The 27,531-nt window shown below is 42.7% G+C and overlaps 1 protein-coding gene and 1 non-coding gene across 5 annotated transcripts; both read left to right on the forward strand.

Moving 5' to 3' along the window:
* Positions 1 to 126: 126 nt before the first annotated feature.
* LOC131451698 (double-stranded RNA-specific editase B2-like) lies at positions 127 to 27,103 on the forward strand. 4 transcript variants are annotated; one of them, XM_058622324.1, is made up of 10 exons: positions 127 to 322; positions 12,468 to 12,656; positions 19,368 to 20,272; positions 21,698 to 21,809; positions 22,180 to 22,348; positions 22,419 to 22,573; positions 23,191 to 23,347; positions 23,419 to 23,600; positions 23,909 to 24,105; positions 25,874 to 27,103. In XM_058622324.1, exons 2-10 carry the CDS (start codon positions 12,587 to 12,589, stop codon positions 26,009 to 26,011), a joined length of 2,085 nt encoding a protein of 694 aa, XP_058478307.1. In that variant the 5' UTR covers positions 127 to 322; positions 12,468 to 12,586; the 3' UTR covers positions 26,012 to 27,103. The 4 variants fall into 4 exon arrangements, with proteins under 4 accessions (XP_058478307.1, XP_058478333.1, XP_058478316.1 ...); XM_058622350.1 differs by having other exon boundaries at positions 23,191 to 23,323; XM_058622333.1 differs by lacking the exon at positions 127 to 322 and adding an exon at positions 11,091 to 11,181.
* Positions 16,267 to 16,348, forward strand: trnas-cga (transfer RNA serine (anticodon CGA)). The gene has a single exon. It is a non-coding gene; the product is annotated as a tRNA-Ser (tRNA).
* Positions 27,104 to 27,531: the final 428 nt, after the last annotated feature.

Genomic DNA, 27,531 nt, shown 5'->3' on the forward strand with positions numbered 1-27,531 from the left:
TTTGATCCATTTCTGTGAAGCCCTCACTCTGTTGTTGTTCTGACTGAGCTCTTGCAGGAGCTATGTCTGAGCAGACCAGTGCTGAAGACCATTACCCGTGATAATTAGAATAAAGCTTTTTGATCAACTTTTCTTCATAGTTTAAGTCTCATCATTTGAACCATTGTGAATTGATCCAAAGAATTGGGGTGAGGTAGTGATGGCTGACCTTAACAATTTTGGTGCCGTGACCCGGATCAGTCACTTACGAGTTCAGGGACATCTTCGCTGGATTTGGGCCAGCTGGAAAGGAACGTTTCCAGCTGAGAGTTCCAAAATAAAGGTAAGCAGAATACCTCTTTCATGAAAAAGTTGTCAGTGTTAATGGTGCTAAACGGTCCTTAGTAAAAGTAATTTTAATAATAATAGAAGGTTTCATTATGTTGTGATCTATCACATGTAATGGTAATGAATTAAGGAAGATAAAACAAACGGATAAAAAAAAAAACACAACAAAAAAAATAGAAAAACAAGATAAAACAAACAAAGCGTAAAAGGTCCTGGTTAGAGTCTGGTAAAAAGGTCCCGGTTAGAGTCCGAGAAAGGGTCCCAGTTAGAGTCCGGTGAAAAAAAGTCCTGGTTAGAGTTCGGTGAAAAGGTCCCGGTTAGAGTCCGGTGAAAAGGTCCCGGTTAGAGTCCGGGGAAAAGGTCCCGGTTAGATTCCGGGAAAAAGGTCCCGGTTAGAGTCCGGTGACAAGAACCGCATTAGGCATTAGGCCGGCCGTAAACCTTATAGAACTAATAGTTGGTTCTTTGATTCAGTTCTGGGAATTGGAGATATAGCATTGAATTCAAATGTAAGTCCCCTCCCGAATATTAAGTTGACGAACTAGTGTTCGATGAGACCTCTCTTTGAAGCCTATGTAGCATAAATTTAGAGAATTAAAGGAAAAAGCGGCAAAAAACATGCTATAGGAAAGTATGAATGAGTTGACTTGAGAATTTGGGATTAGTGTTGTTTGTGTGTTGTGATCACATTGAATTTGTTTTGGTGTTAATGTGCTTTAGTCTGCTGGAGAGCTGAGCTCTGAGTGTGTGCGTGTGAAGTGGTTTGAGTTTTTTTATGTGTAATCAATATTATTAGAATTTAATAAAGAGGATATATGTTACTGTTTCAGTGTTAAAATACATATATGAGCCTGTATGGGGACATTATATAATTAAAATGAATGAGCTCATTTTTGATGACACATGAACTTCAAAAGGGAGACTTAACTGATAAATGATAAAATATATGAGCCCCATATAAACAGGACATTTTTACCTATATATTAAAATAAAATCAATGTTTACTCAAAAGACATTTGTTTGCACAAGCACGGATTAGTGTTAAACAAAGGCTCAATAAAAAAAGAAATAATTCTTGAACAATTGTTATGGGTGGTTTCTCAACCTTGAGTACTATTAAAGGGAGGAAGTCAGTGGTCTGCTGACATTTTTCCTGCCAAGGTTGATTCTGTGGAGATTTTACGGGTGATAGGATAAGGGGGTAAGGACGTGCAATTTAGGAGGTGATTAACAGGAGAGTTGGTTTAAAGGCCTAGCAGTCAGGCACAGCGAACAAAGGATCGCTGTAGAAGCTTCTTGACTGGACTCGAAACTCCCGACATTGCGTCAATCACACCAAACACCTGCATGTGTGTATATTTTTTGAAATTTGATGTTGTGTAAGACAGTTGGATAATACTCAACTGCAAAAACTTAGAAATGGCCAACCTGTTAAAAGATATATATTACATTATATGGGGCAAAAAAATGAAAGGCATTCTGCCCACAAAGGCTTTGGATTCCAGTCAAAATAATCTTTTGCAATGGGCTTTGGAAATGAAAAACAGGGGCATATTTGGTCCTTGGGTTGGCCTATGGTCCCAGTCTCTGTGTTAAGTGGCTTTATTAAACAATGCAAAATCAAAATGGAAAACTTGAGTGAGATTTTAACTAAAGCTCCTCGGTTAAAAAAAGGAAAAATCAAAAGGGCATAAGAAAAGAAGAAGACATAATGAAATTTACATCAATATAGCTGAGCCATTATAGCTCCAGAGTCACTGCCACCGGAAATACACCTGGACCATATCCTTGTATAGTTGCAGCACAGTTCCCTGAAAAAGCAAGTGTGTCACCCCCTCCATACGTAAGCGCCTATTCAGATTCTATAGCTGCATTAGAAGCAGCTGCAGTCTCATATCAGAAGAAAGACCAGAAGCAGCAAGACACCATCGTGGCTCCTATGATAATAGTAAAAGGCGGGACAGTGAATTTTGAGGAAGTGGATAATGAAGAGGTTCAGACCTTAAATCTGATAACTGATTTGGAAGAAAATTTGGAAGAAAGGAAGAAAAAACATGAAAGGAAGAAGTATGAAGCGTAACAGGATGAAGATGGTGAAGGAGGTAGAGGCGAATGGGAAAGCAAGAGTTAAGATGGGGATGAGAATGATAAATTGGTAGCCCTTTCATATAGATGTTTATGAAAAGAATGGCTTTGTAAGTGCCATTCTGTTTCAAAAGGGGGAAGGAGGAAAGAGAGTTTTGAGGATCTTGATGATCTTGATGATATGATACGACTCAATACTGTGTGTACTACTACAGTGTGTCAGTAGAAGTATGTATATCTAAGTGTAAAGGACATCAAAGGGGGATGGCTTCATTGTTAGGGGAAACAATGCTGCGGATGCTGCTGCAAAATTAGCTGCTGATTATAAGCCTGATCTAAGTAAACAGATGATACAGGGAAAGAAGGAAATAGAAAGGTTGCCAGGCAGGTATGAAGAGAAAGAGATAATAGAAGTACAGTAGAAAGCTGCCCCGATTGAGAAACAGGCATGGCTGAATAAGGGGGCCACAACATGTAAAGAAACAAGACTATGGAGAAACAATGATGGTCGCATTGTAGCTCCGGCTGGACTTCTGAATTTATTGAGTTACCGACTACAGTCTAAAGGTGTGGCTGGACGAGCATAGACTTAGTAACTGGTGGCATAAGACACAGTGTACCCTGACAGAAAACCCGGGGGAGAGAAGTCTAACTGACATAAGACAAGGACTACAAGACATACTCGACGATGATGACGAACAATAAACAATTCAACACTTTCAGGCGAGCTGGGTGTGGATGATGTAAGGCCTGATCACCCTGACATTAATCTCACTTGCTATAGTCCTACCAATTATTAGGTGGAATACACAAGTCAGAAAGCAGAGACAAAACATCACAATCTGACTGACATAATGCCAATACAGACGGACTAAAGGACAAAACGAGCCCTGCCAGACGATCCCTACATTAGAGTTACAAACACCGCATGACAACCAAACACATTCCTTCCAATTCGATTTATGTGATACTATGACTTGTATCAAGCCAAAAGATTGGCGAGGGTATGATGTATATATGTGTGTACCACAGGGGATTATGTGCTATGTTTGGTCAAGATTGTTGTATCTTTATACCCAATAACACTGCTCCTGATGGCTCTCTGATGACCAGAGCTTTGACAGGATTAAAAATGTTATCTGAAGAAATGGCAGAACACTCTGGCATTGATAACCCGTTTGAGGACTTAATGGATAGAATGTTTGGTAAATGGAAAACTCTTATTTCCTCTATTCTTATTTCTTTAATCGTTGCAGTTACCCTGTTTATGTTGTGTGGTTGTTGCAGGAGAACCGTAGAAATTATAGAATTGTCAACTAAATCTCTGTCTTTGCTCAACCAGCAGTGAAGAAAAGACATACAGCACCAAATAATAAAACATGGGTTGTGCACAGCAGCACTACGTACACTCAAATAAATAACTTGTAGAATTTACATAAAAAAATCTTTCTAACAATTTGCACTCAATTTTTTCAAGTAAATTGTAATTCTGTTATTTTAAGTAAAACTGACTTGTCAGGATCTAGTAAAATGTACATACTACTAACCTTATCCGTCATAAAAATATTAAATAAATGTTTCTTGATTACATTCATATAAGAAAAAACAGTCATGAAAGTATTAAGTAAATCTTACATGACTGTAATATTCACTGTAATTACATTTACAAGTAAATTCTACATTATTTGTTCTGTTTGAAAATTGGAATTACTTAACGGATTTAAGTTATTTTACTCACTTCAATTAAGTAAATGTTTGTTTTTTTCCCCATATATGCTACTTTTAACACAGATCACACAATAATGCAGTTCATATAGGTTCAACAGTTTATTTTGCCAACCTTTACCTTTGCCAGTCATTAAATAATGCAAAAAAAAATAAAAAATAGTGTCGAGGGCAGCCCACAAAACAAGACACTCTGATAAAGTGGCATAAGTCATACAAGGGAAAAGACAATACAAGGGACTGCTGTTCTGTAAAATGAAGCATTGCATGAACACATCCTTGTTCTTAACAGAAAACATCCTGTGTAATCGACACATAACAGCTGAGACTGTACCGTAGTCATCATGGTGATCGCATTTAAGACAGCAATTCTAATTTCAATGCTTACACATTTGGGGACAGCTTAATCCCATCCAGTTCTCGGAAAACTTTATGAAACATCTCAAAAGTGTAACGCAGTGTTGGGGGATATGCATGGTTGAGGGCAGAAATCAGTCCCATAAGCTCTAGCAGCGCTGCCACATCCTTGTAATATCTCCTTGCCTTCAAGAACGATGGATACATTCATGGGATCCTCTCCATCAACACCATGGACAATCAGGATCTTCAGAACATGTTGAGCGGCATCAGTGCGGCAGTCCTCCTGCATACAATTTACAAGTAAAACAAGGCAATCAGAGATTGCAAACTTCACCCCATTCATGCAACAAGCCTCTGTTGGTCATAGTGGCAAGTGCAGAAGCACAAACAAACAAACAAACAAAAAAAACAAACAGTGACAGACCCACAGTGCCTCCAAAAACAATACTTCAAGCTCCTGAGTGCAAGTATTTATGCTGTAATATCTTAAAGGTGACATAGAATGCTTGTATCACACATATATGTTAGTTATGGAGGTCTACTTACATATATTAACTTGTTTTCATGATTAAAAACCTAATCTCTGCAAACGAGCCGATCAAAATATCTCCTCACTGACACTCTCGCCAGCTGCACTGTTTCAGACCAAAACCACACCCCCAGAATGTGGACTGTGTTGTGATTGGCCAGCCAACGAGAGCTTTCCCACTGTCCTGTGATTGGCCAGGTACCTGGAAGTGACGTAATAGATAGGCCAGCTCTCAGATACACAGCTCCCCCTCTGGCACGGTGGATGCTCTGCATCTCAGCAGCTACAACGAGAGTAGTTCTTCTTCTTCTGCGGTTGAATGTATGCAACCGGATGTGCCCGGACTAGTGCCCGCACCAGGAGGCGCTACGGTGGTGAGAGGAGTGGTGAGGATTTCTGATGACGAGATCAAATTACGGAAGTGCCGATCCGCTTCGCAGAGCCCAGGAAAACAATAAAACCCTATTTTCTCAGCAGTGGCTGAACTGTTTGTTCTGAAACTTTAGGGTTTCATAAACGAGGTAATGACGCAGATACACACACAAACGCAGCGTTAATTGGAGCTTCCGGTCAATGTAGGCTTTAAACATATGTGTTAGGTAGTGTAAGTGTGTGTGAGAGTGAGATAAACAGAGGGTCCCATCTCCCCGCAAAAAAGTACAACTTGTAAACACACCTGACTCAGTATGTACAGGAATGGCCTCAGCTTGGTCCCCACTACACCTCCCTTGGCCTTCATCAAGGTAATAAGTTTTGGTGTGTAGTGGTCAAATTTGCCATGAAGCTCTGCTCCAGGGAAATTGTGGTTATTCTCCTGAATTCCTCTTTGATCTGCATTGACAAAATCACAACAAAAATACATCAGGAATTGAGCTGAATAATTTGACACAGAATGAGTAAATTATGACATATAATCTCAGTCTATATACTAGATTCACCTACCCTATCTTCACAAAACAAAGCAGGCCATCTCTCTCTGAAGTCGTCAGGTGGTGGACTTCCACTCACAACCTCAAGTCTTGGAATGGAGAATGTTTTGGACATTTTCTCTTGAATCACCTATTCACACAGACACACACACACAGCCTGTTGCAGCAGCTCTTGCTACTTTCTACCTTTACTGTAAATGTCCTCACCGCGGGAATAATAAAGGATGATCTTGTTAGCGTTTAATTTCTTGAGCTGTGGCACTAAAACTGTCACGTCATTAACGTTAAATTTTGTCCAGACGTTGACAAGTCTGTAATTCATATTAACGAACGCACAATTTCACATTCTCAAACCTGGTGTATTTAGCGTTTTAACGGTGTTCAGCGCTGCCGTCCTCCCGTTGAAGTTAGACCCATAGACTGCAGCCTGTGGGGGGCTGCACTGATGACCGTAAACAGATTAACGAGAGTTACAGATGTAACTAAGGTTCTATGAATTCTGGATGACCGCCAGACACGGTATGAAATACCTGGATATCCATCATGCGCATTCGCAGATCGAGACATAATACCAACAAAGTCACATGTCCCAAGCGACCGGTATAAAGGGGCCTGGCACCGAGAGATCGTCTCCTACAGAATCTTCTCATCAAGATTCTGAGTGACAACAAACTCTGGCGGTCATTCATAGAACCTTAGTTACATCCGTAACTCTCGTTCTATTTCATTCTCCTGACCACCAGAGACGGTATGAAATACCTGGATGACCTGTACCAACAAAGTCATGAGGAATCCCCACTCACCGAAATCCAGTTGCAGACCGAAGGAACAGACAGGACCGCTGCCGCCACAGGATGGGGCGTGGCCACATTAACCCTGTAGAAGCAGGCAAAGGTGAAGGAAGAAGCCCACGCTGCAGCACAGATGTCATTCAGTGGAACACCTTTCAAAGCAGCCCACGACGTGGAGACGCTTCTGGTCGAGTGACATTTCACTAGAGGGATCTGAAGGCCCTTAAGCCTGTAGGCATGAGAAATGGCATCAACAACCCAATGCCAGAGCCTCTGTGTATGCAAGGCACAGCCCTTCCTGTGCCCACCATGACACACAAATAGAGCGTCGGATTTACGAAACCCAGCTGAAACCTCTATGTACTGTCTCAGAGCTCGAACAGGACAGAGTAAGTTGGTATTAGAACGTAGACCGCCCCCAAAGGCTGTCAAACTGATGGGTTGGTTAACATGAAAAGCAGAAAGCCTCTTAGGGAGGAAAGAGGGGTTTGGCCACATGGTAACCCCTGAACCATCAGAACAGCAGTCTTACCAGACAGCCATCTGAGGTCAGCATGTTCCAGGGGCTCAAATGGAGGAGAACACAGGGCTTCCAGGACGACCAACAAATCCCACGATGGCACCCGAGCAACATGTGGGGGCCGTAACCGGAGCGAACCTGTTCACAAGAACATGTGAGCCCACAGATCGACCATTCACATGGGCATGTCGAGCCGAGATAGCAGCCACATATACCTTTATAGTAGAGACAGAGAGCCCTCTATCTAACAGCATTTGCAAGTACCTAAGAAGTACAGGAACAGAACAATGCTCTGGGTTCACATTCTGATTATCACAAACAGAAAAGCGTTTCCACCTGTTGGCGTACAGCAGTCTAGTCGAGGACGCACGAGCATTGGTTATGGTCTCGACAACAGCCTGATCACACGACAGAAGATCCTGTCTCAGTGGAAGACGCCAGGGCTCCCCGTTGAGAAGCTGACGGATGAGAGGAAACCATATCCTGCCGGGCCAGTAGGGAGCCACCAACAACACTGTGTGACTGCTCCTGACTATCCTGTGAAGAGTCAGCATGAGTAGTGGGACCGGAGGGGAGGCATACAGGAGGCAGTCGGTCGACACCTGCTCTGCCGAACCTCTCCCACAGATGTGTTCAGATGGTGTACTCCCCGGGAGTGGAGACTGAACCACTCCCGGCGCCTGGAGCCCAGAGGGGGATTATATGCTAGGGTCCCCCAAGGCGGTAACCCAGCCTCAGCAAAGTTACTGTCAAGTTTAATCAACCTTGCAGTGCTCTCTGCCAATGGCATGCAGGAGCAATTAATGCAAGCATCTTCAGTTAGTGCCAACCTGAGGTGTTCAATGCCAAGACATGAAGGACATCTGTCATGGCCGTCCTCTGGACTGAGAGGAGCCATGCAGGACATACAAACAGTCAGTAACAGAAGTAACAGAGGCCGTTGAAGTCCTACTAACCTGACTGCGAGGCTGGCGACGTAGCGGCAGGGCGAGAAACACCCAGCTACAATCACATAGACAAGGGGCAGTCACAGAGAAAAAACACCAGCAGTGTTAGAAATAACTGAGCGAGAAACACTCGGCTATGAGTCCAGTCAGACAACCTGTGGCGCCATAAAAGTGCAGCAACAGAGTGAGAAAACACCCGACTGCCACAAAGTTAACGCCGTAACAACAGAGCGAGAAAACACTCAGTTAAAAACAAAACTAACGCAGTAGCAACGAGCGAGATAGCACTCAGCCACAGCACAGTCATTTGTCAGTCATTGACATGTCTGACAAATGACAGCAATTCTGTAGGCAAGGTGGGTGTGCCATGTATTCTGTTTTCCGTATCAATATCTGGAGGTCCACACAGCTGGACATCATCTTGGGGTATGTCTAGCAGAGCATCTTTGGACTGATCATCTAGATGGATATCATTTTGGGGTTCATCTAGTTGGTAATGATCATGAGGTTCATTCAGTGTGGCATCCTCGTGTGGTCCAGTAAGAGTTTCATTGTCTGTGTTGTTGTTTGGTGTGAGTTCTTCATTTTCATCCTCTTGGTCTGATTCTTTTTAATGTTGAATTATCCTTTCTCTCTCTGCTTCTGAGATGTTTTTAATAAATGAAGAGATTGATCCTTCCAAGGACTAACAAAGGACAACTGTCACAGTATCTATTAGACTGAGATATAATGGAAGATGCATCAACACCTAGAGAGGAGACAATGAGAAACTGAACATTGAAAATCTTAGCATTTGTTGTGATTATATAATTTATATACAGCTAACAAATGCATTCTGAAATCAGCTACTGTAAACAAAGTGGAGCAATATCAATGTCTATAGTAATACTGATAGTACTTCTAGTAATAGCATGTTTAATGGTAGTCTAGGCTACTAATCTGTTAACTAGCCTACTGCTAATTCTTTAAAATGCTCAAATATATAAAAAGGTAGTGTAGCATCTTGTCAACTTACTCAATACTAAATAAACTCAATAAACATGGAACTTTTGAAAATATTTAGCACTATTCCTATCAAAAGATTCAAATGTTAGAGAGGGAAACAGAGACAAAGAAAACTCATTTTCATGTAAGAAACTTTGGAAGAGCAATATTACTGGCTAAGTTAGCTGGTGTTGACATAGCCAAAACATATTAGTATAAAAGGTTTTCTTTTCATGAGGATACAGTATCTCAATTTAAGTCCTTCTTAGTTTGTAGTACAATAAACAACATCATTCATAGAGGATAGAGAAGGAGATGAATTTGTGGCTGGTAGAGTGGTGAGATCAGGAGGTGGGGTTGAGAAAGAAGAGCGAATGTCATCTACTTTTTTTGTGAAGTAGTTGACAAAGTGAATTGGTAGAAGGGAGGGGGAGTGGGGGGGGTCAAGGAGGTTAGAGAAGATCGAGAAAAGTTTTTTGGGGTTAGAGAAAGAGGATTGAACTTTAGTCTGATAGAAAGATTGTTTGGCTGCAGAGATAGAGGCAGTGAAGGTGGAGAGAAGAGAATGATAGGAAAGCAGGTCGTCAGGGTGTTTTGATTTCCCTCATTTCCTTTCTGCTGCCCGTATCGTGGCTCTCTCAGCACGCACTGAGTCAGACAACCACGGGGCTGGGGAGGACTTACGAACCCGCCGTGAAGTAAGAGGACAGAGAGAGTCAAGAGAGGAGGACAGAGTAGAGAGGAAGGTGTCTGTGGCAGAGTTGGGATGCATGAGTGAGAAGGAGTCAGCTGAAGGAAGTGCTGATAGAACAGTTGAGGAGCGAGATGAGGGAGAGAGAGTGAGTGAATGTTACGACGGACAAGTGCAATATCTGATGAGATGAGATCATCAGATTGGGAGAGTGGGAGAGAGTAGGAAATGAAGAAATGATCAGAGACATGAAGTGGAGTTACCGTGAGGTCGGAGGTGGAGCAGTTTCTGGTGAAGAAAAAGTGGAAAAAGTGCACATATGTGAAAGGTAGTAAAACAATTGCAGGCAGGTACTTAGCCTCATTAGCCTCCTTGTTAGACTCCGGTTTAGGCTCCTGTGTCTTTGTCTTCCTGAGTCTTCGTTTGAAGAGTCTGCTGCTGAAGCTGCCGCTTCAAAGTGAGTGCTGCTTTTTAAAAGACACCTGATTAGGGCCTGATTGGTTACAGCAGTGTTGGCCACTCCCCTGTAGCCAATGACACTTCACACCTGGTGATGGTGATGTCTCAATAGAAACTAGGTCAAAACAGCAACAATAACAACTTTCTCTTTGACCGAGCAGACAAAATATCAACAACAAACTTTCACCTTAACTAAACAGACAAGTCAAAAGTCAAGCAACCCAGCTAGATACAATAGCAATTAATGAAATAGCAACCAAATAAGAAAGACCTACAGAAGTGATACTTAGCTTAATTCCAGTAGTCCTATGAGATACCCAGAAAGTCCAAATGCACACTGTTCCCTTGTCCATGTTATTTTATTGTGAAATTCTCTTATTTTGAAGTCTTTTTCGTCCCTCGTCTGCATGCTCTTTACTTTTCACTTCCGTGATTACCTGTTTTTGTGAAAAAAGCTGTTTGTTGTTCCCCTGATTCCTTAGTGTATATGACCACTCCCATTTCCTGTGTCTTGTTGTGAGTTTGTCTTCGTCCGTCGCCAGTGCTACTCGCACCTTTTGAGCTCTCCCTATTTTTGTATCTCGTTTTTTGTGGATTTATTGCACGTCTGTGCTCCTGTGATTCTGCTAACGTCTGCTCTCCTGTTCTAGTCAGTAACCTGCCTCACGTTGATCTCGCGCCGGCACGTCTTTGTTGCCTATTTGAGGATCTCTGTGACTACTCATCTGTTCAACTTCCTGTCCACGTTGATCTCGTCGCCTACTTGAGGATCTACGTGCCTGTTTGCCTGAGTGTGCTCTGAAATAAAACCGTCCTGCATTTGGGTCCAGTCCTGTACGTTACATCAAGACTTCAATGCTTTCATGTGCAGTCTAAAAAACAGGTTCCATCTGGGTCAGTGTTGCCAGATGGAAAATACTAAATTGTCGTACTGTGAATTGTCGTACACACTGGAACAACTTGTGCCAGGCTACTACATTTAGTAGCACCGCTCTGCTGCTCTTTTACGGAAGGGAGACAACTCCTACTGCCTACAATATGATTTTCTCTATGAGGTTTGGTGGAGAATGACAAAAAAAATGTGCCTCCCAGCCTCAACACTTTCACCTGGAGATAAACATCGTCACTTACGCTGATCCCCCAGGGAGAATGGGTGCAGGTGGAGCGGGGAGAGGAGGCGTGACGCGATGAAATGCGACGATAGCCGCGATAAAAAATGACCCCGGGGACGAACAACAAAGGGGAACAACTTGAGTCTTCCCTGGGATTTTAACGACGCCAGATTTCCAGTTTGAGGACATTGATTGGCAGGGATTAGACAGCTGATATTAATTGGAGGTAAAGGTTTCGAGTGAGGGGAGATTATGCAAAGTGAAGATTAGGATGCAAAACAGGGAATAGATGAAATTACAGCCACCTTTCATTTTCCTCTTGTTTAGTTACTATAAAATCTTTTTTTACAGGTTTTTTTACAGATTGAAGTGTGATTGTGGAGTGAAGTTTCCAACAGGAAACTGAAGTTTGTAAACCACTCACTCTCCCACACCAAAGTGTGTGTGTGTGTGCGTGTGTGTGTGGGGGGAGTGAGTGTGTATGTGGGAGAAGGAGTGTGTGTGTGTGTGGGAGAAGGAGTGTGTGTGCGTGAGTGTGTGTGTGCATGTGCAGGTGTGTGTGTGGGGGGGGAAGAGTGAGTGTGTGTGTGTGTGCGTGTGTGGGAGAGTGGTTTACAAGCTTAATTTTTTCACCTTTTTTTCTTTTTTTTTTAAATGCCCTTTTATAATATGACTTACAATCAAATGTCATATTATTGTATTTTGTGCATAATTTTTCATCCCAGTTTTATATTTTTTTCCCATAAATTTCAGTTGTTTTTTTACATTTCATGTTAAAATGTTAACATTTCATTTTCATGGTCACATTTTCTCCTTAGGGGCTTCGTTATATATTTACAGATCCAGTCTCTTGCCACACACATTGTGGTGTTTTTATTTTTCTACCAATAATCTTCAGATAATGGTTTTAAAGTCAAATGAACAGGGGCTCAGTGGTGGATCAGTTGCTACTGATACTGAATCACAGCCTTGGTGAACGACGCTCTGTCTCTCCTCGTGATGTCACAGCTGGAGGCGGGAGGAGCTGGAGCTGCAGTTCACTTTCACACGGACACAAGAGAAGAAGCAGCAGCAGCAGAAGAAGACAAAGCTCTGGTGGGCAGAGAGGCAGCGGTGCATGAGGGAACATGGAGAGGTCAGAGCACCATGTGAGAGGAACGTCCAGGAGGAAGAGGAGGAGGAGGAGTAAAGTCAAAGGTCAGGACACATCTGATGGAGTTTATGTGGTGAATATAGCAGGGTGTTACAATAATATACGTATTATTATCATTATTATTGTTGTTATTATTGTTACTTTGATTCAAACTTTATGACTTATATATACATATATAACATGACTAAATATTAAATTGTTTTTTAACAATCATAGAACCTTTACTTTTCTTATTTGGGCTTGGTTGAGGTCATGGCTCCATGATATGATGTGTTAATTCAGTGCTGATACGACGTGTGCGGCGACCCATGTGCCGCTGCCACTGAACAAAAGACTCCCCTGATTAAGTCTATGATATATTAAGAACATGTTGCCCACTTTATTAATCCATAAAACTGCCTTTTCCAACAGAAAACTGAAGTTTGTAAACCACTCACTCTCCCACACCAAACCCCATAGAGAAAATCCGTGACTTTGGACTTTGGTGTGGGAGAGTGAGTGGTTTACAAACTTCAGTTTCCTGTTGGAAAAGTCTGTCTAACATGTTCTTAAAGATGTCGTAGACTTAAACTGATTTTCTGATCTTTTATGAAGTAGCTCACTTTAACCGCCTTTAACAGGATTCAATAGTGTTTCTATCGAGATGCAGATAAAGACTTGGGGATGTGGAAGAAAATTGGGCGATTTTGGCAGACACTTGTCAGAAATGTAGAAAGTATTAGAGGAGACTTAAATCTGCTCAAATCTCAAGTTTACCGTGTTGAAATTCACCTACACATAAAGCGCAGAGGCAGAAGTGGGGAAAGAAAATTTTTCACGAGCCAGAAAACACAGCGAGGACATGTTTAATTTTGTCTGTGTGCGTCACATCAATGTAGTCGTCGTAATTACACTCAACAGGTCAGCTGTTTCAGATTAAACCGGCATTGTTATTCTCCACATGCTAATCCTGAGTAAAATGTGGCAGTTTAATCCGCGGTGGCTTTTGTTTTAAATCCAGTGGTTATTCAAAGTGCGCCGACGAGACCATTTCCACTTTAATTTATGAACCACTAGCCCTTTTTTGTGTGTGTACATCAACACGGAAGACAAAGTGTTTTCTCTTTGAAAAACACAGACTCTTAAATCCCTCTATTTAAGAGGCGGGATGCACTTAACTAATGCCTCCATGGTTTCATACCAGCTGTCGTTTGAATCATACTTCACACAAATATTCAGACAGATAAGGAGACGAACTCACTGAAGCTGCCAGCAAGTACACAAGGAAAAACTGATTTTAACCACTTAATAAAAAGACGTATCATATGAAATCTACGTCAGTTTAAGTCTCGATATCTTTAAGAACATGTTTCACGTCTTTATCTCACTGTGAGAGTTTGTAAACCACTCACTCTCCCACACCAAAGCCCATATAGAAAATCAGTGATTTCAGCTGGCGTGGTAACAGGAGCTGCTGGTCTACTGCTGCCTCGTGTGGTCACCTTGTGTCACTGAAATAAATTGGAATGAAGAATTTTGAAAGTCGAAGTGACAAAATAAGACATTAGAACTTAGTGATCAAGGCAGCAGTGGATCAACAACTCCTGTGTGTGATGTTAAAATCACGGATTTTCTCTATGGACTTTGGGGTTGGACAGTGAGTGGTTTACAAACTTCAGTTTCCTGTCACAAAAGTTGGTTTTATGGATAAATTAAGCAGTCAACATGTTCTTAAGATATCGTAGACTTAAGCTGACACACGTTATGTCAGGTAAGGCTTTTCCAAAGCAAAATCTCAAAATCTGTGACACATTTGAATGAAAATGAGAATGAGAATTTGCCAAAAAACAAAAGAGTGAAGGAAACAGAACTTCCTGCCAGCACAAAGTCTCTTGTGTACATAATGGAATTGCTCCGTTAATCGGGGATTTCGTAACAAACCGTCATTTGCTGGCTGTAAAAATGATTTGATTGTCGGGCTTTTAGCGCGGATTATGATTCTGGAGCAAACAGCTGCTCTGTGTGGAGCGACTCATGTCTGGGGACACACATTAGGACAACATGGGGACATGTTTGGACAACATGGGGACACGTGAGGACAACATGGGGACACATTTGGACAACATGGGGACACATTCGGACAACATGGGGACACGTTAGGACAGTAGACCATGTGAGTGGTGGAATCCGTCAAACTCCTCACTTCTCTGAAACTTCGCTGGCTTCACTCTGTGCCCATTTTACTTTACTGCACAGGGTGCTCTGCGGATAAAAAGTGGCAGCAGCTCTGCGAGGGATGGTGAGGGTTCTATTCCCTGTGAAGCTCAGCATGGAGACAACTGCTGCCGCAACTTTACCTGCGTATAGATATTACCATCTCGCTTTAACGCGGCAAAACGTGCGCTGATCCATTAAGTTGTTGCCGAGATCTGAACTTGTTCAACGGCACTTCACATTTAAATTGTCGCCAAATCTGTAATCAGCATTCGATCCACATGAAACTTATCGTGTTGGTAGAGAGTCTGATTCTGCAGACACACACCACATTTCATTTAAATCTGATAAAGTTTGCCAAAGATATGTTAGTTTATTTTACAGTTTTGCCCATTCAAAAGAAATGGGGATTTCTTGAAATTCAGATCATTTTTGTGACGTCATCAGTGGGCGGATTCTTACCAAAATTGAATGGGAACATACTCGCATGATCACCTACCCGTCACATAAAATTCCTGTAAACAGGAAGTTGCTGACGGAAGGACAAACTTAGAGGAAAAAAACCCACGCTGATGAAAACAGAACATGCTGTGACAGTAAAGCAGCAGCATTAAACGCTCACAGCCATAGATTATCATTATTGTCCCTGGCTGGGATTTAATTGCACTTTGCCTTATGTTTCACACGGTAATTTCATCACTTACTTCCAAATAATGATCATTGACCTGTCAATTTGACAGCAAATGTTTATTTTTTTCTGCTTAGACGTGATTCCATGGCGTAAACCAATTCCATCTATCAACAGAGAACAGACAGAAATCTGATTACTAGGAGCAGAAAACCACTGTGAAGTGTTCAATTTATGAGAATAATTTTGTCAAAATTTGACACAACTTCAGGATATTTTGACGTCAACGGACAGTTGAAAAACACGGAATGGAGCTTGAGAAGGTACCGAGTAGCTGTCTGCTAAAGTCGTTTTGTCTGTGATGTCATAGGTCACACAGATACTGCCAAATACAAACAAGCTGAAAGGGGGCATGTCGCTACAGCGAGTAGAGTGGGACATACAAGAAAGTGACTTCCCACTGGAACTCCACGTTGCATTTTAACACACTGAGTGATGACGAATGTGATGATACGATTGGGAAATCGAATCATCGACCACTCAAACTCGATGCAGAACCACGTCGTCCCTGTATTCACATTTGACACAGATACACAATATTTGTGTTAATTACAGTAAATACATTTGTACTTTATGTTTCTGACGCTGTGAGCAAGGTACAAACCTGCATGGGGAAACCCCATTGGATTTTAAGTCCAACACCTTAACCACTTGGCCTTGGCCACCGTCCCTCAAATCAAAAACCTTTGTGCACCTGCCTGAAACGACAATGTTGTAAACTGTACTACATGACCAGAGTCGTCATTTTTGTGTCTTTAGAAGCAGCAGAAGCAGCTGTGATGGCCGAGTGGTTAAGGCGTTGGGCTCGAAATCCAATGGGGTTACCCCGCGCAGGTTCAAACCCTGCTCACAGCGTGATCCTCATCCTTGTTTCAGATCATTGTTCACCTTACTAGCTGTGGGATCAAAGTGTGACAACCTACCCTGAATGTGTCTCAGATGTCATTATGTTGGTCAGTCGAAGTCTTGATCCAAAGTTGTGTAATATATTTCATGGGCTGAATCTGTAACAGGATCAGGTTGTGATGCATGAGCGTAGTATTCACAGTACTTAAACTGAATAAGTCCTTAACTTGCACATCTGACGCTGTGAGCAGGGTTCGAACCTCCCATTGGATTTCAACTCATTGCCTTAGTCACACCCTCGATCTTGTTTTAACTTATGCTATTGATATTGATAACTTAAACATATTTCCTCAAAACCCTCTCCTTACTGATCATTATTTACTCACAGTTAATTGTACAATAATGAACTACAATAACATAAATAAAAAATACAGCTACAGCCGGTGCCTGTCTGATAATAATATTAATACATTCAAAGAGACAGTACAACCTTTATTGTGATTTTACTCCCGCCCTTATAGATAACCTTGTTCACTACGTACTACATTAGATTGCGCTGCCCATCTGAAAAAGAAAGTGGTAAATCAGATGAGACGAGCACCATGGTTTAACTGTAATATTCGCACTCTTAAACAGGCTTTATGTAGATTAGAAAGAAAATGGTGTTCCAGTAACCTAGAGGAATTTTATATAGCCTGGAAAGATATACACATACACTTTCATTGTTATGCAGATGACACACAGCTATATTTATCAATGAGGCCGGATGAAATAAATCAGGTTGTTCAACTCCAGGAATGTCTCAGAGACATTAAGTCCTGGATGACCTGTAACTTTCTACTTTTAAACTTTTATACTCGGCCCTAAACACCTCAGAGAAAAACTTTCTGATAACATTGTCACTTTAGATGACATCACCATGGCTTCCAGTTCCACTGTGAGGAACCTTGGAGTTACTTTTAACCAGGAAATGTCATTTGATTCACACATAAAATTTCCAGAACAGCCTTCTTCCACCTGCGGAACATTATGAAAATTAGAAACATTCTGTCCTTACAGGATGCTGAAAAACTAGTTCATGCTTTTGTTACATCTAGGTTAGATTACTGTAACTCCTTATTATCAGGATGTTCCAACAAGTCTGTTAGAACCCTTCAGTTAATTCAAAATGCTGCAGCATGAGTTCTGACAGGAACTAGAAAGAGAGACCATATAACTCCAGTGTTAGCTTCTCTACACAGGCTCCCCGTACAGTTTAGAATTAAATTTAAAATCCTCCTCCTCACGTACAAAGCACTTAATGGTCAGGCCCCTTCATACCTGAAAGACCTAGTCTTACCTTATCACCCTAACAGACCACTTAGGGCCCCAAAATACAGGTTTACTTGTGGTTCCCAGAGTCTGTAAGAGCAGAATGGGAGGCAGAGCCTTCAGTTACCAGGCTCCTCCTCTCCTGTGGACCCAGATTCCAATGACAGTTCGGGAGGCGGAGCCTCTCTCTGTATTTAAAGTTAGACTTAAAACTTTCCTTTTTGATAAAGCTTATAGTTAGAGCTGGTTCAGGGAAACCTGGATCATCTCTTAGTTATGCTGCTATAGACCTAGACTGCTGGGGGATTTTCCTTTGGTGCACTCACACTCACTCTCTCTCTCTCTGTATTCTCATCTTGCAGGTTGCAGGATCCAGATCCAGTTTTCGAGGCTATTTATATCATAAATATCATCACCATTATAATTATGCTATAATTAAAAGTCGATATCAGTATAATTTTTATCAATACTCTCTGCTGCTGCTTATATAAATTACATTGTATTGCTATAAACATGTCATCATTGACTGTATAAACTTGTAACTTGATACAGTTGTTGTGTTTCTGCTCCTGGTCTCTCTCTCCTGTCTCTACCTCATCTCCCTCTTGTCCTTTCTCTCCCCCCTTTCTGTCCCCCACCTCTCCGCTGTCCCCCATTTTTCCTTTCACCCCAACCGGTCAAGGCAGATGACCGCACATCTCTGAGCCTGGTTCTGTCAGAGATTTATTCTTCTGTTAAAAGGGAGTTTTTTCTCTCCACTGATGCTCATTGTGTGAACTGTTGGGTTTCTCTGCTCTCCTTGATGTTGTCTATGTACAGAGACCTGAGATAATGTATGTTATGATTTGGCGCTGTACAAATAAAATTGAATTGAAATGAATTGAATTGAATTGAATTGAATTGTGATAAAAATCAGTGTATTTACTGCCTCAGATCTGTGCCTGTTGCAGAAAAAGCAGCAGCAGCATTCTGCATATAGGTACATTATACAAACTATTAAAATAATAAATTAGCTGCCTGGGTAAACTCACGAAAGGGTTTTAGTTAATGAAGTGATAAAAACGACATAAAACATGGGAAGACGTGAGTTTCAACCTCAATACGAAGACAGACATTCCTTTTCACGAGCAAGAAGCCAATGACAGGAGTAAGAAACAGCTGTGATGGCTGAGTGGTTAAGGAGTTGGATTTGAAATCCCTGCACAGGTTCAAATCCTGCTCACAGCGAGTACCTCATGAGAAACAACTGTGCAATATTGTCACTCAAGACTTTGCTGTTCCTCTAGTCTCTAACATGGTAAAGTCCTCAGTCAGGCATTAGTTTGGCTGGTGGGGTGACGTTGAACCGATGACAACAAAATGTCTCAACAAGACACTATTTTATCTGGTGTCCAAATGTTTTTTCTGCTTGTTGAGGGGCGGGGCTTATACTCCACCTACCAGTTGGGTGGAAATTCAGTTCACGCATGAGTTGTCAACCAACGTGCTCTTTACACGTGGTTCCAAAATCTGGCCAATTTGCGCCATGCACAAGTTGCCGGGTCCATGCGTGCTGTAGTGTAGTGTGCAGAAGTATACCAGGGCCTTAACGCACACCTACATCTTAAAATAAAAATTTGGATGAACAAATATTTGTTGAAAGCAGGAACAGTTGAAAATGTTTTACTTGCTAAAAAAAACCATGACTGCTAACTTTGGTGTCATGATCTGTTGACAGGTACAAGCACTCTGGAAGTGAAAGAGAATCATAAAATCCAGGTGGACTGCGATTTGCTACCAAAGCATCACCCGGCGACTTTTTGCACAACCAGACACGGATCGAGAGCTGTGAAGGCGAGGCAGCTGCTGGAGGACGGAAAAGATCGGCTGCTCTACCAAAGTAAGACAGCAGTGTGGACGGTGACTCAGAAGAACCCTGTGGTGCAGCTGAATGAGTTACGACCCGGGCTACGATACGAGATCACGACGAAGGCCGGTCCCCTGCACGCCCCAGTGTTTTCTGTCACTGTGGACGTCGATGGTCTCCACTTCGAGGGTCGAGGCCCAACAAAGAAGTGGGCTAAGATAAAGGCCGCAGAGTTGGCTCTACGTTCCTTCGTCCAGTTCCCAAACGCGTCACAGATTCACGCTGTCATGGGGAACTTTACCAGCACATCGATGGACTTTACGGCAGATAAACTAGACGTCTCTGATGTGTTCCTCAAAGACTCGGAGCCTGAAATCTGTCATCTTGTTCACTGCAACACTTCTTTCTCCAGCCTTTACAACCACAAACGACTTGTTCACCTCGCACTGGACTTGGTCACCTCAGCAAATCCAAAATGTCAAGCCCTCGGCACGTCGTTTCTAGAGCACCGGAGTTCAGTGGTGCTGCTCAACCAGCTTCGACCAGGACTCCGGTACACGTGCCTGGCAGAGAGAGTCCGCGGTAGGTTGAAGAGGAGTTTCGTGATGGTGGTCGTGGTGGAGGGCAGGGTGTTTGAGGGGTGTGGTCGTAGTAAAAAGCTGGCGAAGGCTCGGGCGGCTGGAGCGGCTCTACAGTCCCTGTGCAACATTAGTCTGGGACCAGAGAGGAAGGTCATGAGGCTCCAGGGCAGCAGAGACAAAAATCAACTACCTCAGGTGAGTCGAGTTCTGTCAAACACCACAAGCGATCCATGTTTCCTGCCTTTAATACCGTACATTAGCGGAGATGTCACTAGGGTCTCAGGAGGCCCTCGGCAGAGACAGACATTGGGAGCCCTCTTTGGACCATCACCCCTCTGCTCTGGGCATGTTCTCCAGAATCTGCTGGAGGCCCCCCTCATAGGTTGTATCCTGATGACCTGTTATTAAGTGGCCAAAATCTGCTCTTCACTGAGACTGAAAACAGTCCAGAGAAAGAAAAGCTTGATTTAGGGAAGGCTGAAAGGGTCATTCTGGAGTCATTGTTTTGGTCTGGTCTCCATGTAAACGTTCATATGTCTCATTTATAGAGAAACAGGAAACAGGAGAAATGTAACTGAACCCTGGCTGAAAGGAAAATGTCCTACAGGTCGCGTCCTTCGCGTTTCTCAGCTTCGAGCAGTGACACACAGATAAATGTGTGTCCTGTGTCGTTCATCAGTGTAACCACGGTGACGTCCCGAGGCCTGAGAGTGGGACGTGTCACATATCTTTTGCATCTAAACAGCTTCATTAAGTCTCGGAGCCTGCAAGGATCATCCTCATGTCTTATATGAATACATGAGGACGTTCTTTGTCTCCAGAGACTGAACGATGGCTGACGATGAAGAGAAATTAAACCCTGGAGCTGTTTCTATGACGACGAGCCAATCCAGAACAAACACCAACAAATAAGTGGTTTCACACTCGTGTAATCTCACAACCTGGATTTTACAGGGATAGTTCAGGGTTTTCAAAGTGTGTTTGAGACTGGAACAGATCAATTTCAATGGTGTTTGAGAGTAAGTGATTTACAAACTTGTGTATGTGTTGGTAACAGAGAGCCGGGGATGTAAATGTCACTTTAAGTGTACGTTATCTTAAGCACATGTTTACGTCTTTATCTCACTGTTAGACAGACTTTTCCAACAGGAAACTGACGTCTATAAACCACTCACTCTCCCACACCAAAGCCCATAGAGAAAATCAGTGATTTTAACATCACCCACACAGGAGTTGTTGATCCACTGCTGCCTCCATCACTAAGTTCAAATGAGTGGCGTTGGTGGCAGACCAGAGAGGGCTGAGGTAAAGCGGGTGTGAAGAGCATAAAATAATAATAATGTCACAGATAATTGTTTAACACACTCATTAAACAACGACCTTGTGCCACCGTCGTTTAAAAAGAGCCACAGACTCTGAGGTCGTGTATGTGGTTAATGAAGTGAAGAGTCTGTGACGACACACATGGGGAATGAATGTAGGAAAAAACTCCTCTTTTAAAAGCAGAATGAGCTACTTTAACAGTATAGCTGATACCAGGCAAAACAACAAAACACGTCAAATCTGTGCCTGCTAGAGTTTTACGGAATATCTCACGCTAATGTTTCTTCCTCTGCTCAGTTTTTCGCAGAGTCCATTTTCCACCTGGTGAGAGAGAAATACGCAGAGTTGACGGCCGCTACCTCGCACGCCCACCGTCACAAGGTCCTGGCAGGGATCGTAATGACCAGAGGTGAGAGGCGGAGCCTCGGAGACGTTCGTCCTCAGTGTGATCCAAGTTTGTAAACCACTCACTCTCCCACACCAAAGTTTGAGAGAAAACCAGCAATTTTAGCTGGCGGGGACACAGGAGCTGCTGCTCCTCTGCTGCCTCGTGTGGTCACTTTGTGTCACTTAGGTCAATCTGAACATAGGATTTTAAATGTCCAATTTTACAAAATCAGACATTTGAACTGAGTGATGGAGGCAGCAGTGGATCAACAACTCCTGAGTGTGTGATGTTAAAATCATTTTCTCTCTGGACTTTGGTGTGGGAGAGTGAGTGGTTGTGATTGGAGAATCTGAGTCACATGATTTCATTCCTCTTCCTCTTCTTTGTGCAGGGTTTGACCTCAGATCAGCTCAGGTCGTGTCACTGGCCACGGGGACAAAGTGTCGGGACTTGGACGTCACGAGCGACTGCAACTGGACGCTCAACGACTGCCACGCAGAAGTCCTCAGCCGGAGGGCGCTGCTTCGCTTCCTGTACGCTCAGCTGGAGCTGCTGCTCTGGTACGAACAACAACAGTGTTTATTTTATTTTGTCGTATGTGAATAATTACTGTCTCTGTTCTCTCTAAAGTGAATCGGCCGACCATGAGGAACGATCCGTCTTTGTACGAGGTGGTGGCGGCGGCGGCCTGCGGCTGCGGGACAGCGTCCTCTTCCACATGTACGTGGGCTCATCCCCGTGCGGAGACGCTCGACTCAACTGTCCCTATGAGAGCACGGCGGCATGTGAGACATCGATCTTTGACCTCTAGCCTCACAAACCTCAATAAACCGTTCATCTTTTATGAGTCCAAGTGAACGTTTGTACCTAAATTCCCTCCCGAAGGTTCTTAAAAATATCTGGAATATAAGAACAGGACGAGGTTCTTCTTCTCCGCGTGTCGCCTCGCCCTAATTGACTGTCCCTTAACGAGTTAACTATGCAGTAAAGGTGATGCGCTGATCCAACGTCACGGTCCACAAACGTCCCGTAAACGCTTGTTTGGGGCCACTAGAGGGCAGTGCAAAGTCGCAGATTTTCAGGCGACAACAAACAAACACGATGGCGGTGGAAGAAGCGACGAGACAACTGGAGAAATGTCGCAATCCACGGGCTGGAGAGTGAACGAAAGACTTTCTTCCCAGAGGAGAATACTTTGCATGCTCGCTGAAGTATGAGCGACATCATCGGTCAGTGTCCTGTTGGCTTCACCGCCTCCGTTGACTGCGTCCTTCAGAGGTTCCAGCCCGTGGATTGGGACGTAGCTAGCCAGAATGCATAAGGAAAATGCAATTAACGGACAGTGGACTCTCAGAGATCAGAATATTTGGTTGAAAGTGTAATGTGAATTCTTTTGTGACAGATTCCAGCAGGAGGTTTCAATGTCACCTCAGAGTGAAAGTGAACAGCGGCGAGGGAACACTGCCCATCACGCCGCGCAGAGCGGCCAATCAGCCACAGGACAGTGCGTCGGCGGGGAAACCACCAGTCACAATGTCGTGCACCGACAAAATGGCAAAGTGAGTCATCGGTTCTGAAAACCAAAATTCTTTTTTTTGCTTATTTGTTTTTTAAATGTTTGTCTCCGCAGGTGGAGCGTTGTCGGACTGCAGGGGGCGCTCCTGTCCCACCTGGTGGAGCCGGTTTACCTGCACAGCCTGACGGTGGGGACACTGAGTCACACGGGTCACCTGAGCAGAGCTTTGACTCGCCGCCTTGCCGGCGTCAAACGCCTACCCTTCCCATACCGAAGGCAGCGGCTGCTGCTCAGCGGTACGTCCATGCTGCTGCGGCAACTTTTAAAGATTTTATGTCGATTTTAGCCAGATTAAACTGGTTTAAACCCATATTTAAACCAGTTTAATCCCATATTTAAACCAATTTAGTCCCATATTTAAACCTATTTGATCCCAGATTAAAACCAATTTAATCCCACAGGGACCACTAAATAGTTCCCTTTAAAAAAAAGGAACGTCAACCATCATTTTAATTGCAAAAACTGAAACTACGACCCACTTAAATACACAAATATATCAGATTATTGTTTACTCAAACATCACCTGCTTTTCTCGTGGACTCAGGTCTAAGCAGCAGCGACGTTCGTCCAGCAGGGAAACCTCCAAACATCAGCGTGAACTGGAGCTGTGGTGACGAAGTCCTGGAGGAGATCAGCACCTCCACAGGCAGGAGAAGGAACTGCGGGACGGCGTCGCAGCTCTGCAAAAACTCACTGTTCACACACTGGCAGCGGCTGCAGCGGCTGCAGCAGCAGCAGCAGGTTAGTCCAAACATAAATAAACGACGCTGGAGCAGCTTCATGTGAGAAGATGAAGCAGAAAGTTCTCCTGAAGCTGCTGTGGAAGAACTCTACAGCAGCTCTGAATTTCCTTCTTATTTTATTATTCTTTGCCAAGATTTAGCACAAAAATCAGTCCAGATGTTCTGATCCATTTGCTATAAAAAATAATATGTATGAAATTAGCGTGTCGGAAATGTCGGCCGAGTGTAAAACGCATGGATGTATTATAAGAACTGGATAGAGCACCGCCCCCTCTGCCTTGAAGACAATTGTGTCATGGTGGCCACTCGTGGTACTGCAACAAAAAATACTCATGGGCCCAAAAACCCAAAATTTTCCCATTGACCACAATAGTAAAAGAGATGCCTATAAAAGTGTTCACAGGACACCTCGAGACATGGACAAAGGGATGTATAGATCTTTGTATTCTATATTTTTAATTCACATTCACATTTGTAAAACCTTCCTAAAGGCCATAAAAATCTTATTTCCCAGAGTGACGTCACAGGTGTGTACGAGCACAGCAAAGCGCGGTCATGTGGTGTCTCGGGAGTGGCTACTGTCAGGGAACCAAAAGAAAACTTCATGAGAGATGTGAATAAATGAAGGCGTTTTCTTTTACATTTTTTAAAATATTACAACAAAGCAGGTTTTAGTTATTTATTCGTTGCTCATTAGGATTTATTTACAAACTTATTATCGATGTATTAACAAGCTGCTGTGTGGATTCATACTGACATCGTGAACACGGGGCAGATGACCGTGTGATGCACTGAGACCTGTGCTCACTTCACCACTGATTCCCAGGGAGGCTGCTTGTCTTATCGCCACTATCGGTTCATAAAGTTAATGATAAATGTGAGTTATAACACATTGTTATTGTTCCTAATAATATGATCGTCAGTCTGCAGGTTTTCTGGCCTGACTTTATTTTAATATTTTATGATTATTATATTTACCATAAATTGTAATTATAACGATAAGTTAGCTTTATTTGTAAACCACCTACAAAAACAGTTAGAAATTTGAACTTCAAAATTTAAACCAAAATACAAAGCATAGCAATGAGACCAAACATCATATCCATGGTTAATACTCAATGTAATTGTTGTTTTAATCATCATAAAAGTACTTAATGTGTTCTGAGTTCTGTGACAGGAAATTGTTGTATTTTACAACATTTTTGATGATTAGCATACAGTATATCAGTAAATGGAATAAAACAAAAATAATTCCTGTAACAACACATAAACTAATAGTCACGGTCAATTAAATGAACCATTAAATTGATCATTTTAACCTGTCATGACGTCATTATACTTTTCATCTTACTGTATTCACTATCGTTGATTTTGACCATGGTTTAAAGCCTGAAGCAAACGTGCCATCGGTATTCATGAAATCCACTTGCGCACATCAGTAGCGTACTCCCATCATGCCTTTCACTATTCATGGACACGCTGAGCAAGTCGAGAACGTGGACGGCTCGTTCACATTGCAGAGAGGCATTATGGGAGTAACACTAATGCGCATGCTTTATGGGCTGCACAACCCGGAAATAAACTCAGAAAATACAGAAACTTTTGTGGCATATGCGCTGGGTGAGGAGCCAAAGGGGCGGAGCTCTATCCAGTTCTTATAATACATCCATGATAAAATGTCCATTTTCACGTGACGGGTGCTAAAGTTATTTTTAGCAGTAGAGTCGACATGAAGGTGAACGTCTCCGTTTCTCTTTAACGCTCAGATATCGGGAGCAGACGTTACTACGGAGACGTACTGTGGCTCCAAATTGACCGCTGGACCCTACCAGAGGGCGCTGCAGCTCTTCACTGCCGCCCTGCAGGCCGGAGGTCTGGGGGCGTGGCTCAGGAAATCTCCATAGCAGGATCACGTCAATGAAAAACTGTGTTTCCAGTGATGGATGAGGTTTTTATATAAAGTGTGTGTTTGTACGAGACACTGACAGTGTGTGGTTGTGAGCTGTGTCTGCGCCCCCTGCTGGATTCTTGTGTCTAGAACTAGTCTGAGAGATCATAGACATCTTAACGGTTCAGCTTTACTACACGAGAAACTGTGTCCCTTGGTAAACTTTTCTGTGTGTGTATGTGTGTGTGCACCACACCTCAAAAAATCAGTGATTTTAACATCACAGCACAGGAGTTGTGATCCACTGCTGCCTTTATTACTAAGTTGTTATTGGTTTGTATCGCTAAAAACTGCGAACAAAGGCTCGCCTGAGATAGGTTTGTATCTTTTTCCAACTTTCGGAAGTGGTGGGAATTTCATAGCGACCTCACCATCTGACACAGGATGATTCCTGCGACGTCACTAAAGTGTTCGTGTGAGAAAAAACATTGTCGTTATCGCATTAGTATTACAACAGCTCACGGTGAGTACAAAGTGACCACATGAGGCAGCAGAGGACCAGCAGCTCCTGTTTAACTTCACCACAAACAATCTGAGTGTGAATTCACTTTTATTTCCCCATATTTAAATTAATTCTGTATTTTATTCTAAATGATATTTTCTTTTCTTCTGTGAAAATGTAATTTTTTTATTGTTTCTCTGATCTTCAGTTCAGTTTCTCATGTTCTTTGAACTGTATTTTAAAAAAAGAATTGGTGTAACTGCGAATGCTCAACAGGCTGAAGACACGCCGCCACCTAGAGGACGATCACATGTATTACAAGATGTGGAGTCATTAGTTATTACTGTTGTTTTTTGTCTTCGTCATTTTTACAATCCTCCCTTTTATCACTTTAGATCATCAGTGTAATCTCAAATATTCTGAGAGGCTTTTACTTTGAAAGAGTCATGTCCTCTCTCCATCTCCTGTATTTATTTTTGTAAAAGTTTTCTGAAACTCAGACACTTTTTATTATTATGATGATATAAGCAGAGTGTGTGTGTGTGTAGTTTATATCGGTCGTGAATATTTTTACCACAACAAATAAAATCCACTTGTTTGTGTTAATTTCTGTGTTTTTGTTGACGTGGTCATTGACGGTGCCATCCATTTACATCGGAAGTTGAGTGACCTCCGAGTTCACCACGTTCCACTTAAATAAATCTGGAAAAGTAGTGTTTGTCATTATTGACAATTGGCGGCCATCTTGTAATCCCATATCCAACATTGTTGTCGGAAGTTGGAATTTCCCAAATCGGAGTGTTGTTATTGGCTTGTATCCCTAAAAAACACAAACAAAGGATAGCTCAAGATACGTTTGAGTCCTTTTCCGACTTTCGGAAGTAGTCGGAAGATGACGGAATTTCAGAGCGACCTCACCAACCGACACAGGATGATTCCTGCGACTTTTACTGTTCACTGCACTTTAGTTGTATCAGTTCCCCAGTAAATCAGTCGTACACACGATTGCTTACGTCACATTAACGCGGACAAAT

This window comes from Solea solea, chromosome 1 (genome assembly GCF_958295425.1).
Source record: "Solea solea chromosome 1, fSolSol10.1, whole genome shotgun sequence".
Classification (NCBI taxonomy): Eukaryota; Metazoa; Chordata; class Actinopteri; order Pleuronectiformes; family Soleidae; genus Solea; species Solea solea.